General features: G+C 40.6%; 1 protein-coding gene across 5 annotated transcripts in view; it reads left to right on the forward strand.

Moving 5' to 3' along the window:
- The window catches only part of dennd10 (DENN domain containing 10), a 76,668-nt gene that overhangs the window by 17,094 nt on the left and 40,410 nt on the right, over window positions 1–19,164 (forward strand). For 3 of the 5 annotated variants that reach the window (XM_059947983.1, XM_059947982.1, XM_059947981.1), the window contains exon 4: window positions 8,365–8,444. In XM_059947983.1, coding sequence (XP_059803966.1) covers window positions 8,365–8,444 — 80 coding nt within the window. Of the gene's footprint in view, window positions 1–8,364; window positions 8,445–11,112; window positions 11,163–16,907; window positions 17,059–19,164 lie in introns of those variants that run through there. The other 2 variants (XM_059947985.1, XM_059947984.1) reach the window with 2 other exon arrangements.

A 19,164-nucleotide genomic window follows, 5' to 3' on the forward strand; every position in this document is an offset into this window, starting at 1 on the left:
ATTCCATTGGTAGGTGAGACTAGAACTAGGGGAGTAGATTTAGGACAGAGATGAGGAGGAACTGTTTTTCACAGAGGGTGGAATATCTGTGGAACTCTCTGCCCAATGAAGCAGTGAAGGCTACCTCAGTAACTATATTTAAGACAAGGTTGGATAGATTTTTGCATAGTAGGGGAATTAAGGGTTATGGGGTAAAGGCAAGTAGGTGGAGATGAGTCCATGGCCAGATCAGCCATGATCTTATTGTATTGTGGAGCAGGTTCAACAGGTCAGATGGCCGACTCCTATTTCTTATGATCCTAACGAGATCAAATTCAACCTGAAATTTGAAAAGGAGAAACACAAGTCAGATGTATCAATATTACAGTGGAGTAGAGGGAATTACAGAGGCATGAAAGAGGACTTGGCCTGGATTGTTTGGAAAAGAACACTGGCAGGGATGATGGCAGAGCAGTAATGGCTGGAATTTCTAGAAGCAATTTGGAAGGCAGAGGATATATACATCCCAAAGAAGAAGAATCCTCAAGAATACTTTTTAAAGGCAAGATGACACAACTGTGGCTAACAAGAAAAGCCAAAGAGAAGGCATATACAGTGCTTATTGAAAGTATTCATCCCCCCCCCTGAAGTTTTTGTGTTATATTATTTTACAACATTGAATCACAGTGGATTTAATTTGGCTTTTTTGACATTGATCAACAGAAAACAGGATACTTGGTAGTATGGAGGAGCAGAGGGATCCGGGGGTACATGTCCACAGATCCCTGAAAGCTGCCTCACAGGTAGATAGGGTAGTTAAGAAAGCTTATGGGGTGTTAGCTTTCATAGGTCGAGGGATAGAGTTTAAGAGTCGCGATGTAATGATGCAGCTTATAAAACTCTAGTTAGGCCACACTTAGAGTACTGTGTCCAGTTCTGGTTGCCTCACTATTGAAAGGATGTGGAAGCAATGGAAAGGGTACAGAGGAGATTTACCAGGATGCTGTCTGGTTTAGAGAGTATGCATTATGATCAGAGATTAAGGGAGCTAGGGCTTTACTCTTTGGAGAGAAGGAGGATGAGAGGAGACATGATAGAGGTGTACAAGATATTAAGAGGAATAGACAGAGTGGACAGCCAGTGCCTCTTCCCCAGGGCACCACTGCTCAGTACAAGAGGACATGGCTTTAAGGTAAGAGGAGGGAAGTTCAAGGGGGATATTAGAGGAAGGTTTTTCACTCAGAGAGTGGTTGGTGCGTGGAATGCACTGCCTGAGTCAGTGGTGGAGGCAGATACACTAGTGAAGTTTAAGAGACTACTAGACAGGTATATGGAGGAATTTAAGGTGGAGGGTTATATGGGAGGCAGTGTTTGACGGTCGGCACAACATTGTGGGCTGAAGGGCCTGTAATCTGCTGTACTGTTTTATGTTCTATGTTCTAAAAAGACTCATGTCAAAGTGAACAGATCTCTATAAAGTGACCTAAATTAATTTCAAATATAAAACACAAAATAATTGATTGCATAAGTATTCACCCCTGTCAACTCAGTATTTAGCAGATGCACCTTGAATCTGTGTGGATTGGTCTCCATCAGCTTTACACATCTGGACACCGCAATTTTTCCCCATTCTTCTTTGCAAAACTGCTCAAGCTCTGTCACATTGCATGGGGATTGTGAGTGAACAGTCCTTTCAAAGTACAGCCGCAAATTCTCAATTGAATTGAGGTCTAGACTATGACTTGGCCACTATGACATTAACTTTGTTGTTTTTAAGCCATTTCTTTGTCGCTGTAGCTTTATGCTTTGGGTCATTGTCTCACTGGAAAACAAACCTTCTCCCAAGTCGCAGTTCTCTTGCAGACTGCATCAGGTTTTCCTCCAGGTTTTCACTGTGTTTTGCTGCATTAATTTTACCCTCAACTTTCAGAAGCATCCCCACAGCATGATGCAGCCACCACCATACTTAAAAGCAGAGATGGTGTGTTTTCGGTAATATGTGGTGTTTAGTCTGATAGTCACAAAGCTCAATATTGATTTCCATAAGACCATAAGAAATAGGAGCAGAATTAGGCCATTTGGCCTATTAAGTCTGCTCTGCCATTTAATCATAACTAATCTATTTATTGCCTCCTCAGCTCCACTCCCTAGCCTTCTCCCAGTAACCTTTGATGCTGTGTCCATTCAAGAACCTATCAGTCTCTGCCTTAAATGCACCCAACAACCTGGCCTCATGGCTGCCTGTGGTAATAAATTCCACAAATTCACCGCCCTGCAGCTAAAGAAATTTCTCCACATCTCTGCTCTAAACAGATGCTCCTTATCCTGAGGCTGTGCCCTCTTGTCCTAGAGTCCCCCACCATAGGTTTCATCCTTTCCACATCTGCTCTCTTTCAACATTCGAAAGGTTTCAACAAGAACCCCCCTCATCCTTCCAAATTCCAGTGAGTACAGACCCAGAACTGTCAAATATTCCTCATATTTTCTTCCTTTTTTTGTAATTTATTTTTTATTGAAGTTCATCATCAAACAAACATTTCTATAAGTTGTATTTAAGATATTGTACATATATATCATATAGTCATATATGCCACAAATCTCCACATAATATTTATCTGAGGTATACACTTATAGAAAAGAGAGGATAGAAAGAACAAGTGAAAGGAGAAAACTATGTACAAGTAGGGAGTGATATTTTTTTTTACAACATATTCATTGATTTGCGAGAATAAAATCAGGCCTATGAGGTGTTATGTAGTTAAACCATTTTCCCAGTATGAATCAAATTGTTCCAACTTATGATTAACAGATGCTGTTATCTTCTCCATTTTGTAAATGTCCATTGTAATTTCCATCTGTGCATTTACGGTTGGGCTCTCTTGTGATAACCATTTCCTAGTAAGAGCCTTTTTTACCAGCCACCAGCAGTATATTCATTTAATATTTATCTCTTCTCAACTATTCTTGAGGTATATACCCAAAATATATAATCTTACTTTCTAAGAGTATTTCACATTTAAAGATGTCCTGCAGGGCACTGTGTATCTCACTCCAATAGTCTTTGATAATGGGGCATTCCCAGAAAATATGATAATGGTTTGGATTTTGATTTCCGCAACTTCTTTGGCAAACAGGGAGGTTGCTATCATAATGGGATTTCTGAGAGGGTGTAATAAAATATCATCAAGTTTTTCCATCCGAAATCCCTCCATTTCTGTGAACTGGTACACTTCCATTGATACCTCCATATTATTGTCCGTTCTTCCTCAGATATAATTATCCCTCCTTCCTTCTCCCATTTTGTTTTAATGTATGAAGTTGAATGTGTTTTAAGATTTGACAAACCCTTATACACGCTTGAGATGATTCTACTACCGTTATTTGAATTATATGTTTTTCTAAATAGCTCTATCAAGCATGTACTTGCCTTGGGTTACATTTTTAACCATCCTATTAACATATTGTTGTATCTTTAAATACCGATAAAAGTCTTGTTTTTCTAATAAGTGTTTCTCTTTAAGCATTTCAAAACTGAACAGTGTTCCTTCTTTCATTATATTGCAAAGAACTGTTATTACTTTAGTTGTCCAGTCAAGGCTCCAAAGCATTCGGGCTCTCACAGCCAGACTATGTAACAGTTCTTTCCCCCAAGCTATCAGATTCCTCAATACCCGAAGCCTGGACTGATACCTCACTGCCCTATGTCTTGTTTATTATTTATTGTAATGCCTGCACTGTTTTTGTGCACTTTATGTAGTCTTGTGTAGGTCTGTAGTCTAGCTTTCTCTGTGTTGTTTTTTTTTTACGTAGTTCAGTCTAGTTTTTGTACTGTGTCATGTAACACCATAGTCCCATAGTCCTGAAAAACGTTGTCTCATTTTTACTATGTACTGTACCAGCAGTTATGGTCGAAATGACAATAAAAGTACCTTGACTTGACTTGACTTGACAGTCCTTAAATCTAGCATCCAGTTTATTCGGCGTAAAATCTGACTCGTGCACACCATTTAAGAATTGCAATATCTCCCTCTAGTTTATATTCTCTTATAATAGTTTTCCATATTTTAAGAGTCAATTTCACCCATGGGTTATCAATAGTATTTATGTACCTTTGTAGGTTGTTATCAGCCACAATTGCCTCTATGGGGATGGGAAGCATACGTTCCTCAATGTTTTTTCGCTGAGTGTCATATGATGGGTTGCACCAACATATCACAGCTCTCAACTGTGCTGCAAAATAACAATCTCTAAGAGAAGGTAGGCCCCATTCCCCCCCCCCCACTTTTCCTTGGCTAATTGTAATTTCATTCCTGGAATCATCCTTGTGAACCTCCTTTGAACCCCCTCTAATACCAGTGCTTCTTTTCTTAGATGAGGAGCTCAAATCTGTGCACAATACTCAAGGTGAGGTCTCACCAGTGCCTTATAAAGCCTCAGTATCACATCCCTGCTCTTGTACTATAGACCTCTTGAAATGAATGCTGACATTGACATTCATAGTAAATCTTGTCTGTACTCTCTCTATTTTTTAAAATGTCAACAAAATAGAGAGAGTACAGAGAAGATTTACTAGAATGTTACCTGGGTTTCAGACCTAAGTTACAGGGAAAGGTTGAACAAGTTATGTCTTTATTCTTTGGAGCGTAGAAGGTTGAGGGGGGACTTGATAGAGGTATTTAAAATTATGAGGGGGATGGATAGGCTTTTTCCATTAAGAGTAAGAGAAATTCAAACAAGAGGACATGAGTTGAGAGTTAGGGGGCAAAAGCTTAAGGCTAACAAGAGGGGGAATTTCTTTACTCAGAGAGTGGTAGCTGTGTGAAACGAGCTTACAGTAGAAGTGGTAGAGGCAGGTTCGGTGTCGTCATTTAAAGTAAAATTGGATAGGTATATGGACAGGAAAGGAATGGAGGGTTATGGGCTGAGTGCGAGTCAGTGGGACTAGGTGAGAGTAAGCATTTGGCATGGACTAGAAGGGCAGAGATGGCCTGTTTCTGTGCTGAAATTGTTATATGGTTATTGTATTTGCCTTCCTTGCCATCGACTCTATCTGCAAATTAACCTTCAGGGTGTTCTGGATGAGGACTCCCAAGTCCCTATGCATCTGAGATCTTTGGATTTTCTCCCCGTTTACAGAATAGTTTGTACATTTGTTTCTACTATCAAAATGCACGACCATGCATTTTCAAACATTGCATTTCATTTGCCACTCTCTTGCCCATTTTCGTAATCTGTCTAAGTCTTTCTGCAGCCTTCCTGTTTTCTCAACACTACCTGCCCCCCCATCAATGTTTGTTTCATCTGCAAACTTGGAAATAAAGCCATCTATTCCATCATTTAAATCATTTATGTACAGCATAAAAATAAGTGGTCCCAACACTGACACCTGCGGAACACCACTAGTCACTGGCAGCCAACCAGGAAAGGATCCTTTTATTCCCACTCAATGCCTCCTATCAATCAGCCAGTGCTCTAACCATGCCATTAACTTTCCTGTAATACCATGGGCTCTTAACTTGGAAAGCAGCCTCGTGTGCCACATTGTCACAGGCCTTCTGAAAGTCTAAATACACAACATCCACTGAAACCTCTTTATCTATCCTACTGGTAATCTCCTCAAAGAATTCCAACATTTTCATCAGGCAAGATTTTCCTTCAAGGAAACCATGCTGCCCTTGACCTATCTTGTCCTGTGTTACCAAGTACTCCATAAACTCATCCTTAACAATTGACACCAACACCTTCCCAACCATTGAGGTTTCATCAGACCATAGAACATTCTTCCAGCTGACTTCTGTCTCCTACATGCCTCTGGCAAACTCTAGCCGGGATCTCATGAGAGTTTTTTTCAACGGTCACTATATCTTTGCCATTCTTCCATAAAGTTGCAACCAGTAAAACACCTGAGTAACAGTTGTTGTATGTGCAGCCTCTCCCATCTCAGCCACTGAAGTTTGTAACTCCTCCAGAGTTGTCATAGGTCTCTTGATGACCTCCCTTACTCATCCCCTTCTTGCACGGTCTCTCACTTTTTGAGGACAGCCTGCTCTAGGCAGACTTACAGTTGTGCCATATTCTTTCTATTTCTTGCTGATTGCTTTAACTATATTCAAAGGGATATTCAATGACTTGGAAATTTGATTGTATCCATCTATGGACTCGTGCCTTTCAATAACATTTTTGTGGAGTTGCTTGGGGTGTTCTTTTGTCTTCATGATGTAGTTTTTAAGCAAGATACTGACTCACCAGCAGTTGGACCTTCCAGATATACGTGCATTTTTACTACAATCAATTAAACATCTTGACTGCACATAGATCTCCATTTAACAAATTATATGATTTCCAAAACCAATTGCCTGCACCAGTGATGATCTGGTGTGTCATATTAAAGGGGGTGAATACTTATGCAATAAATTAGTTTGTGTTTTATATTTGTAATTAATTTCAATCACTTTGTAGAGATATGTTTTCATTTCGACATGAAAAAGTCTTTTTCTGTTGATCAGGGTCAAACAGTTAAATTAATTCCACTGTAATTCAATGTTGTAAAACAATAAAACATAAAAACTTCCAAGGGGACAAATTCTTTTTATAAGCTCTGTAATAGAGAAAAAATATTAGTTGGAAGTTGGAGGATTGGGAAGATTTTAAAAACCAACAGAAGACAACTAAAAAAGGCATTAAGAAGATAAAGATTGAATACAAAAGTAAGCTAGCCAATGATATTACAGACGATACCAAAAATTTCTTCAGATAAATAAAGTGTAAAAGAGAAGTGGAAGTGGATATTGAACCCCTAGAAAATGATGCTGGAGTGGTAGTAATGGGGGAAATGCAAAGGAGGATGGCTGGAAAATTTCATTCCACTCTTCAAGAAGGGAGCGAGGTAGAAGAAAGGGATCTATAGGCCAGTTAGTCTGAACTCAGTGGTTAGGATGATGTTGAAGTTGATTATTAAGGATGAGGTCTCAGGTTACTTGGAGGCACATGATAAAAAAGACCATCATCAGTATGGTTTCCTCAAGGAAAAATCTTGTCTGACAAATCTGTTGGAATTCTTTGAAGAAGTAACAAGCAGGATAGACAAAGTAGAATGTTGTACACTTGGACTTTCAGAAGACCTTTGACAAGGTGCCACACATGATGCTGCTTAACAAGTTAGAGTCCATGGTATTATAGGAATGGTTCCAGCATGGATAAAGCAGTGGCTGATTAGCCAGAGGCAAAGAAAAGGTATGAGGGGAACCTTTTCTGGCTGGCTGCCAGTGGTGTTCCACAGGGGTCTGTGATGGGACCAATTTTTTTTAATGTTATATGACAACGATTTAGATGATGGAATTGATGGCTTTGCTGCAAAGTTTGCAGACAATATGAGGATAGGTGGAGGGGCAGATAGGTTTGAGGAAGTAGAGAGGCTACAGAAGGACAGACAGATTAGGAGAACAGGCAAAGAAATGACAGATGAAATACAATGTTGGGAAGTGTACGATCATGCACTTTGATAGAAGAAATTAAAGGGTTGACTAATTTATAAATGGAGAGAAAGTACAAAAAAAAACTGAGGTGCAAAAAGACTTGGGAGGCCTTGTACAGAATTCCCTAATGGTTCATTTGCAAGTTGAGTCTATGGTGAGGAAGGCAAATGCAATGTTTGCATTCATTTCAAGAGGACTGGAATATAAAAGCAAGGCTGTAATGTTGAGTCATTATAAAGCCCTGTTGAGACTTCAGTAGGGTATTGTGAGGAGTTTTTGGCATTTTATCTTAGAAAGGATGTAATAAAACTGGCGAGGCTTCAAAGGAGGTTCACAAAAATGATTCCAGGATTGAAAGGCTTGCCGTATGAAGAGCGTCTGATGGCTCTAGGCCTGTATTCATTAGAATTCAGAAGAATGAAGGATGACCTCATTTAAGCCTATTAAATGGAGAAAATCCTTGACAGAGTGGATGTGGAGTGAATGTTTCCTGTTCAGGGAGAGTCTTAAGACCAGAAGGCACAGCCTCAGAATAGAAGGGTACCCTTTTAGAATGGAGATGAGGATGAATTTCTTTAGCCAGAGAGTGGTGAATCTGTGGAATTCTTTGCCACAGGCAGCTGTAGAGGCCAAGTCTTTGTCTATATTTAAAGCAGAGTTTGATAGGTTCTTGATTGGTCATGGTAGAAAGGGATACTTGGAGAAGGCAGGAGATCGGAGCTGAGAGAAAAATTTAATCAGTCATGATGAAATGGTGGAGCAGACTTGAGAGTCTAATTGCCCTTAATTCTGCCCCTATATCAAATGGTCTTGTGGACTAAAACATGTGATTAGAACTAATCATGTCTTGAATTTCCAGTAATGATATTCATCAAATTTCATTAATTTTTTTCCCTCAATTTTATAACAGGTGACCCATTTCTCATTGGTGTTAACTGCCAAAGACTTTAACCCAGAGAAATATGCAGCATTTGGAAGAGTGCTATGTAGGTAAGTTTTGAATTCTTTTCTAATTGTACACATTATGTGCTTAATGGTCAGAGTATAAGTTTTGCAAGTATAAGTTATACAGTTTCCAAGCAAACAAGTCAACAAAAGAAAATACTTTTACAGCTGAAGATCTGTTTTATTTGCTGATTTTCTGAAGGAAATAGGTAGAGCCTAATCACACATGGAAAAATCCCAAGACAGTGATATTTTACTGTAATAACCTACTTACTGCTTATTATGCCACCGGTTTTTAGGGCAACACTGAAGGTCCTCCATCGCTGGTGGTGTTCAGGGCTTCCTTCGTTGTTACAGTAGCTGATTTTCACTGCTGTCAGTCATGAAAGTCCCAGGTGGAGGCTCATGAACACCATTGTGCATGGATATAGAAGGAATCTGCATTGTTGTTTTTGTAATACCAGTCAGAGTTGTTAGCCCTGAGCTGAACCCCCAAACCCAGAAGAACTACTCTTAGTCTGACCTCTACCCTTTGACCTGTTTGGCATGGGTGATCCTACCAAAAGCTATGGGAGAGAGATAGGAACACACAAGATAGGAGAGCACTTAATTGGAGTAAGGGGAAATATGAAGCTATTAGGCAGAAACTTAGAAGCATAACTTAGAAACAGATGTTCTCACGGGAATGTACGGCAAAAATGTGGCAAATGTTCAGGGGATATTTGCGTGGCGTTTGTATAGGTACATTCCAGTGAGACGGAAAGGATGGTAGGGTACAGGAACCATTGTGTACAAGGCTTTTGAAAATCTAGTCAAGAAGAAAAAAAACTTACAAAAGGTTCAAAAAAATAGATAATGATAGAGATCTAGAAGATTATAAGGCTAGCAGGAAGGAGCTTAAGAATGAAATTAGGAGAGCCAGAAGGGGGCATGAGACCGGGACCAGATGAGATATGCCCCAGGCTATTGTAGGAGGTGAGAGAGGAGATTGCTGAGCCTCTGGCAATGATCATTGCATCATTAATGGGGACAGGAGAGGTTCTGGATTGGAGGGTTGCAGATTTTGTTCCCTTATTCAAGAAAGGGAGTGGAGATAGCCCAGGAAATTATAGACCAATGAGTCTTACTTCAGTGGTTGGTAAGTGGATGGAGAAGATCCTGAGATGGAGGACTTATGAACATTTGGAGAGGAATTATGATTATGAGAGGAAATATGATTAGGAATAGTCAGCTTGGCTTTGTCAAAGGCAGGTCGTGCCTTACAAGCCTTGATTGAACTTTTTGAGAATGTGACTAAACACATTGATGAAGGTAGAGCAATAGATGAAGTGTATATGGATTTCAGCAAGGCATCTGATAAGGTACTCCATGCAAGGCTTATTGAGAAAGTAAGGAGGCATGGGATCCAAAGGGACGTTGCTTTCTGGATCCAGAATTGGCTTGCACACAGAAGGCAAAGAGTGGTTGCAGACAGGTCATAATCTGCATGGAGGTTGGTGACCAGTTGGCCTCAAGGATCTGTTCTGTGTCCCCTTCTGTTTGTGATTTTTATAAAGGACCTAGATAAGGAAGTGGAGGGATGGGCTAGTAAATTTGCTGATGACACAAAGGTTGGGGGTGTTGTGGATAGTGTGCAAGGCTGTCAGAAGTTACATACAAAGGGACATTGATAGGATGGAATTCTGGGCTGAGAAGCGGCAGATGGAGTTCAACCCAGATAAGTGTGCAGTTCATTTTTGTAGGTCAAATATGATGGCAGAATATAGTGTTAATAGTAAGACTCTTGGCATTGTGGAGGATCAGAGAGATCTTGGGGTCAGTGTCCATAGGACACTCAAAGCTGCTGTGCAGGTTGACTGTGTGGTTAAGAAGGCATTCAGTGCATTGGCCTTCATCAACCACTCTCAGTTCAAGAGCTGAGAGGTAATGTTACAGCTATATAGGACCCTGATCAGACCCCACTTGGAGTACTGTGTTCAGTTCTGGTCACCTCACTACAGGAAGGATGTGGAAACTATAGAGGAGACTTACAAGGACGTTGCCTGGATTGGAGTGCATGCCTTAAGAGAATAGGTTGAGTGAACTTGGCCTTTTCTCCTTGGAGCAATGGAGGATATGACTGATAGAGGTGTATAAGACGATGAGAGGCATTGATCATGTGAATAGTCAGGGGTTTTTTTCCTAGGGCCAAAATGGCTAACATGAGAGGGCACAGTTCTAAGGTGCTTGGAAGCAGGTACAGTGGGGATGTCGGGTGGTGAGTGTGTGGAATGGGCTGCCACTGACGGTGGTGGTGGTGGATACTTAGGGTCTTTTAAGAGACTCCTGGATAGGTATGTGGAGCTTAGAAAAGTGGAAGGCTATGGGTAACCCTAGGTAATTTCTAAAGTAAATAAAGTTTCTAAAGTAAATTTACAGCATTCAGGGCCGAAGGGCCTGTATTGTGCTGTAGGTTTTCTATGTTTCTATGTTAAAGCATAAAGCCCTGACTCCAGCCTACAGAGCTCTCCAGGTCATTGTGGCATGCAAACCTCCAAACCCTATGACAAGGTTTTGGTCCTCTTGGAAGTTAGTGCAGAAAGTTGAGGGATAAATGTTGAATAGAATATATCTTCAGTAATATTCAAAACTCTGAAAAAACATTAGCTTTAAAACAAACTCTTCCCATGACTCATATTCCCTGCCTCTCCATCTCTCTCACCTCTTTCAACAGCCAGCACTTCCTCGTGTGATGGTGATCGAAGTCCCGGAAAGAAACTGAAGGTGGGGATATAGAAGTCCTTATTCATCATGACAAGCAGGCACCCTCACAGCAGAGCCCCCAAACTCAAGCACATTACATTCTTACATCCTTAACATCAAAGATACTACAAAACATACAGATTAGCCAGAAAAAGCGGCACACCTCAGGACTGGGAGAAATTCAGAGTCCAGCAGAGGATGACAAAGGGCTTAATTAGGAAAAGGAAAAAAGATTATAAGAGAAAGCTGGCAGGGAACATAAAAACTGACTGTAAAAGCTTTTATAGATATATGAAAAGAAAAAGATTGGTTAAGACAAATGTAGGTCCCTTACAGTCAGAAACAGGTGAATTGATCATGGGGAACAAGGACATGGCAGACCAATTGAATAACTACTTTGGTTATGTCTTCACTAAGGAGACCATAAATAATCTTCCGGAAATAGTAGGGGATCGAGGGTCTAGTGAGATGGAGGAACTGAGGGAAATACATGTTAGTAGGGAAGTGGTGTTAGGTAAATTGAAGGGATTAAAGGCAGATAAATCCCCAGGGCCAGACGGTCTGCATCCCAGAGTGCTTAAGGAAGTAGCCCAAGAAATAGTGGATGCATTAGTGATAATTTTTCAAAATTCTTTAGATTCTGGATTAGTTCCTGAGGATTGGAGGGTGGCTAATGTAACCCCACTTTTTAAAAAAGGAGGGAGAGAGAAACCAGGGAATTATAGACCAGTTAGCCTGACATCGGTGGTGGGGAAAATGCTAGAGTCGGTTATCAAAGATGTGATAACAGTACATTTGGAAAGCAGTGAAATCATCAGACAAAGTCAGCATGGATTTGTGAAAGGAAAATCATGTCTGACAAATCTTATAGAATTTTTTGAAGATGTAACTAGTAGAGTTGATAGGGGAAAGCCAGTGGAAGTGGTATATTTGGATTTTCAAAAGGCTTTTGACAAGGTCCCACACAGGAGATTAGTGTGCAAACTTAAAGCACACGGTATTGGGGGTATGGTATTGATGTGGATAGAGAATTGGTTGGCAGACAGGAAGCAAAGAGTGGGAGTAAACGGGACCTTTTCAGAATGGCAGGCAGTGACTAGTGGGGTACTCAGTGCTGGGACCCCAGTTGTTTACAATATATATTAATGATTTACATGAGGGAATTAAATGCAGCATCTCCAATTTTGCGGATGACATGAAGCTGGGTGGCGGTGTTAGCTGTGAGGAGGATGCTAAGAGGATGCAGGGTGACTTGGATAGGTTAGGTGAGTGGGCAAATTCATGGCAGATGCAATTTAATGTGGATAAATGTGAGGTTATCCACTTTGGTGGCAAGAACAGGAAAACAGATTATTATCTGAATGGTGGCCGATAAGGAAAAGGGGAGGTGCAATGAGACCTGGGTGTCATTGTACACCAGTCATTGAAAGTGGGCATGCAGGTACAGCAGGCGGTGAAAAAGGCAAATGGTATGTTGGCATTCATAGCAAGAAGGTTCGAGTTCAGGAGCAGGGAGGTTCTACTGCAGTTGTACAAGGCCTTGGTGAGATCACACCAGGAGTATTGTGTGCAGTTTTGGTCCCCTAATCTGAGGAAAGACATTTTTGCCATAGAGGGAGTACAAAGAAGGTTCACCAGATTGATTCCTGGAATGGCAGGACCTTCGTATGAAGAAAGACTGAATCAACTAGGCTTATACTCACTGGAATTTAGAAGATTGAGGGGGGATCTTATTGAAACGTATAAAATTCTAAAGGGATTGGACAGGCTAGATGCAGGAAGCTTGTTTCCGATGTTGGGGAAGTCCAGAATGAGGGGTCACACTTTAAGGATAAAGGGGAAGCCTTTTAGGAGCAAGATGAGGAAAAACTTCTTCACACAGAGAGTGGTGAATCTGTGGAATTCTCTGCCACAGGAAACAGTTGAGGCCGGTACATTGGCTATATTTAAGAGGAAGTTAGATTTGGCCCTTGTGGCTAAAGGGATCAGGGGGTATGGAGAGAAAGCAGGTATAGTGTTCTGAGTTGGATGATCAGCTATGATCATACTGAATGGTGGTGCAGGCTCAAAGGGCCAAATGGCCTACTCCTGCACCTATTTTCTATGTTTCTATATTTAAAACAATTTCCATAGTTATAATGACATTGTTTACTTCAATATTCTGTCTGACGAACGGTTTCTTTGAAGTACATATTTATAGAGGAAGCTCATTGTAAATGATAATGTTCAATTATCAATGACAATGTGCTCTGAATGTTCAAACACATTTGTTGGGACAAACTAATTCACACAAATTGTCTAAAAATATCTGAGGACAGAGAGCCAAACACCCAAGATTAGTGTTATGAGGACTGAGTCTCTGGAATGCACACAAATCTCCCAATAATTGATAGATCAGCTATTCGATGTGCTAAGTGATAATATGAGTCTGGTCTGCAAGCTACATTAAACTTGAATACAATAGTGCAAATTTCTTAAACCCATCATTGCCTGGTTTGATGCAGGCCAATTTACACAACCCCATCCTCTTCATGCAAACGTTATTATCTCATGGTTACTTTTTTGAAAACCATGTCAGTTACCAGCAAGTTCCCCCCCCCCCCACCCCCGTCCTGTAGTCCAGCCAGTGCTCCACAGACAGTATTGTTTATTTGCAAAAGCATGCTTTTATCTTTAAATTAATTACTGCTTGTAACTTACATTGAGAAATAAAGACTGGTTATCTTTTAAATTAATAATCTGATATTCACATAATTCCTAACATTCCCCCAAAATGGACAGGAGAGGAGCATAGTCAGAATTGGAAGGTTAAGCAGGAAAATATACACAACTCCACATGCATGCAGTGCAGTGTCATTTATATCAAAGCATTTTAAGGTATTCATGGTGGGACTTCTATAATGCAATTAAAGATTTTACTAAATTAATTGCTGCTTCTCAGGTTTCCCAGAAATTGTGAAACTTGGCAATGAAACCCAGGCTGAAGTGCAATTTCTGCAAGATGAATTGCCCCCTGAGCAAAGTTTATTGGACAAGATTAGCTCAAGGTTCCCTCAAGAAAACCTTTAGCTTTTATTATATTGCATGTATTGATACAGCACAGAACAGGCCCTTCCAGCCCAATGAGCTGCACCACCCAACAACCCACTTATTTAAACCGAGCCTAATCAGTCCCTCCATCTACCAATTCCTTTTGAATTGTAGTTAGTAATTACAACATTTTTCTCCTCTGTCCATCCTTTGCTACTAATTCTAACTTCACCATCCCTCCTAAAATGTAAAGCCTTCTAAATTAGTAGTTATTCTCTCTAAAATGACATTTTGCTGGTTGTATACCCACGCCACCCTTCAGCAGAACATCCCTTTACCCCAACTCTGGTTTGTAGGTGGAGCTACAATATGCAGATGAAGCCCTGTCATTAAGTTGGACAGGATGTCTCAGCCGTTTTTGGTCCGTCAGCTGTTTGCAATCTCATCTATGTCATTCGCATGAACATTGAAACTATAATCTCAAACTGCAAGTGGTTAACAGATTTCCAAGGGTAAACATTGCTCATTTGTCCATTCAAATATAAATTAAATAGATTTTAGTCAGAAGATAATATGAGAATATGTATATTTGCTATCTGAAATGAGGGCTTGGTAAATGTAACACATAAGGTGAATTAGGTTCAATGTTTCTCAAAGCTTTCCATCAACGTTTTCCTCAAATCTGTTGTTGTGATGGACTAATGATTGAAATCAAGGGGCATTATAATCACTGAATCTTTATTGTATTGCTGTACACTAACCTTGTACATCGGAATTTTACAGCCCTCCCAAATAGTCACCAGCCTTGTTCTTCCTATTCTAGATCATGCACTTTAACAGAATGATATTGGGAACTTTTGAATATTCTGTTTGATATCTTTCTTTGAGTGTGATGTAACAATATATTGAATTATTGTTATGGGGTAGATGCTGTGGTGCTAGAAAGTTTCTGAACTCTGTAGAATTTTCTCTACTTCAACATAAGTATGATCGAAAATGTGATCAGATCTTCAGGTCAGTGTTAAAACTAGATAAAGAGACCAATTAAATAAATAACACAAAAATATTATACTTGTTCATTTATTTATTGAGAAAAAAGATTAGATATTACATGTATTTGTTGGAAAAAGTATGTGAACCTTTGGTTTTAGTAATTGGTGTGAACCCATTGTACAGTAATAAGTTCAACCAAACGTTTCCAGTAACTGTTAATCTGTCCTGCACATCGGTTTGGAGGAATTTTAGGCCATTCCTCTTTACAAAACTGCTTCAACTCCAGGATTTTGGTGGGCTTCCTTGTATGAACTGCTTGCTTCAGGCCCTTCTAGAACATTTCTATAGTGTTAAGATTAGGACTTTGACTCGGCCATTCCAAAACAATAATTTTCTTCTTTTTAATATTACCATATTACAATTACAGCATGGAAACAGGCTATCTCGGCCCTTCTAGTCCATGCCGAATGCTTACTCTCACCTAGTCCCACCTACCTGCACTCAGCCCATACCCCTCCACTCCTTTCCTGTCCATATACCTATCCAATGTTACTTTAAATGACAAAAGTGACTGCCTCTACCACTTCTACGGGAAGCTCGTTCCACACAGCTACCACTCTCTGGGTAAAGAAGTTCCCCCTTGTGTTACCCCTAAACTTTTGCCCTTAACTCTCAACTCCTGTCCTCTTGTCTGAATCTCCCTACTCTCAATGGAAAAAACCTATCCACATCAACTCCATCTATCCCCCTCATAATTTTAAATACTTCTATCAAGTCCCCCCTCAACCTTCTGCGCTCCAAAGAATAAAGACCTAACTTGTTCAATCTTTCCCTGCAACTTAGGTGCTGAAACCCAGGTAACATTCTAGTAAATCTTCTCTGTAGTCTATTTTGTTGACATCTTTCCTATAATTCAGTGACCAGAACTGTACACAATGCTCTAAATTTGGCCTCACCAATGTCTTGTACAATTTTAACATTACATCCCAACTCCTATACTCAATGCTCTGATTTATAAAGGCCAGCATACCAAAAGCTTTCTTCACCACTGCATCCACGTGAGATTCCACCTTCAGGGAACTATGCACCATTGTTCCTAGATCACTCTGTTCTACTGCATTCCTCAATGCCCTACCAATTACCATGTATGTCCTATTTTGAATAGTCCTACCAAAATATAACACCTCACACTTATCAGCATTAAACTCCATCTGCCATCTTTCAGCCCACTCTTCTAACTGGCCTAAATCTCTCTGCAAGCTTTGAAAACCTACTTCATTATCCACAACGCCACCTATCTTAGTATCATCTGCATACTTACTAGTCCACTTTACCACCCCATCATCCAGATCATTAATGTATATGACAAACAACATTGGACCCAGTACAGATCCCTGAGGCACACCACTAGTCACCGGCTTCCAAACTGACAAACAGTTATCCACCATTACTCTCTGGCATCTCCCATCCAGCTACTGTTGAATCCATTTTACTACTTCAATATTAATATCTAACGATTGAAGCTTCCAAACTAACTTTTTGTGTGGAACCTTGTCAATTCTATTTTATTCTGCTGTTGACTTACTTTTGTCTTTCAGATCATTGTCATGTTGCATTATCCAACTTTTATATAGATTCCGGTGATGGACTGCTACCCTGTCATTTCCTATAAGATGTCTTGATACAATTTTCAATTCATAGCTTCCTCAACAATTGCAAGCTGTCCAGGCTGTGAGGCAGCAGGCACCCCAAACCATGATTAACAAATTTCATGTCAAGACTGAAAAGCTTGAGCATGTAGATATTAAGAAAGGATGTACTGGAGCTTTTGGAAAGCATCAAATTGGATAAGTCACCAGGACCGGACGAAGTGTACCCCAGGCTACTGTGGAAGGTGAGGGAGGAGATTGCTGAGCCTCTGGCGATGATCTTTGCATCATCAATGGGGACGGGAGAAGTTCTGGAGGATTGGAGGGTTGCAGATGTTGTTCCCTTATTCAAGAAAGGGAGTGGAGATAGCCCAGGAAATTATAGACCAATGAGTCTTAGTTCAGTGCTTGGTAAGTGGATGGAGAAGATCCTGAGAGGCAGGATTTATGAACATTTGGAGAGGCATAATATGATTAGGAATAGTCAGCATGGCTTTGTCAAAGGCAGGTCGTGCCTTACAAGCCTGATTGAACTTTTTGAGGATGTGACTAAACACATTGATGAAGGTAGAACAATAGATGTAGTGTATATGGATTTCAGCAAGGCATTTGATAAGGCATCCCATGCAAGGCTTATTGAGAAAGTAAGGAGGCATGGGATCTTTCTGGATCCAGAATTGGCTTGCCCACAGGAGGCAAAGAGTAGTTGCAGACAGGTCATAATCTGCATAGAGGCCGGTCACCAGTGGAGTGCCTCAGGGATCTGTTCTGGGACCCTTACTCTATGTGATTTTTATAAATGACTTGGATGAGGACGTGGAGGGATGGGTTAGTAAGTTTGCTGATGACACAAAGGTTGGAGGTGTTGTGGATAGTGTGCAAGGCTGTCAGAGGTTACATACAAAGAGACACCGATAGGATGCAATTCTGGGCTGAGAAATGGCAGATGGAGTTCAACCCAGATAAATGTGCAGTTCATTTTTGTAGGTCAAATATGATGGCAGAATATAGTATTAATGGTAAGACTCTTGGCAATGTGGAGGATCAGAGGGATCTTGGGGTCAGAGTCCATAGGACGCTCAAAGCAGCTGCGCAAGTTGACTCTGTGGTTAAGAAGACGTATGGTGTATTGCCCTTTATCAATCGAGGAATTGAATTTAGGAGCTGAGAGGTAATGTTGCAGCTATATAGGACCCTGGTCAGACCCCACTTGGAGTACTGTGCTCAGTTCTGGTCGCCTCACTACAGGAAGGATGAAGCCATAGAAAGGGTGCAGAGGAGATTTAAAAGGATGTTGCTTGGATTGGGGAGCATGCCTTATGAGATTAGGTTGTGTGAACTCTGTCTTTTCTCCTTGGAGCCAAGGAGGATGAGAGGTGACCTGATAGAGGTGTACAAGATGATGAGAGGCATTGATTGTGTGGATAGTCAGAGGCTTTTTCCAAGGGCTGAAATGGTTGCCACAAGAGGACACAGGTTTAGGGTGCTGGGGAGTAGATACCAGAGGAGATGTCAGGGGTAGGATTTTTACTCGGAGAGTGGTGACTGCGTGGAATGGGCTGCCGGCAACGGTAGTTGAGGCAGATATGATAGGGTCTTTTAAGAGGCTTTTAGATAGGTACATGGAGCTTAGTAAAATTTCTAAGGTAGGGATATTTTCAGCACAATTTTGTGGCCGAAGGGCTTGCATTGTGCTGTAGGTTTTCTATGCTTCTATGCTTCTATGTCGGTGATAATAAACCTGAATCTAATTCTGTTCCTTTCATCATATTTCACAGTTGGGATGAGGTTTTGGTGTTCGTATGCAATGCTCTTTTTCCTCCAAACATAACAATGGGAATTTAGCCAAAAAGTTCAAATTCTGTCTCACCTGTCCACAGAACATTTTCCCAGAAGCATTGCAGAACATCTAGGTGGTCTTTTGCAAACTTGAGACATGCAGCAATGTTTTTTTTTGGAGAGCAGTGGTTTCCTCTGCAGTGTCCTTCCATGAACACCATTCTTGTTCAGTGTTTTTATAGTGGACATGGGAATAGAGACTTTAGCAAGATATAGAGATTTCTGCAGATCTTTTGCTGTTACCCTTGGGTTCTTTTTCACCTCCTTCAGCATTGCATGCTATGTTCTTGATGTGATCTTTGCAGGATGTCCACTCATAGGGAGAGTAACAACAGTACTGAATTTATTTCATTTGTAGAGAATTTCTCTTACTGTGGACTGATGAACACCCAGTTCTTTAGAAATGCTTTTGCAGCATTTTCCAGCATCATGCATCTCTACAATTTTTTCCTCTAAGGTCCTCTGAAAGTTGTTTTGATAAAGGCATTTGCACATAAACAGATCTTTCTGGA

This window comes from Hypanus sabinus, chromosome 22 (genome assembly GCF_030144855.1).
Source record: "Hypanus sabinus isolate sHypSab1 chromosome 22, sHypSab1.hap1, whole genome shotgun sequence".
In the NCBI taxonomy this organism is placed as follows: domain Eukaryota; kingdom Metazoa; phylum Chordata; class Chondrichthyes; order Myliobatiformes; family Dasyatidae; genus Hypanus; species Hypanus sabinus.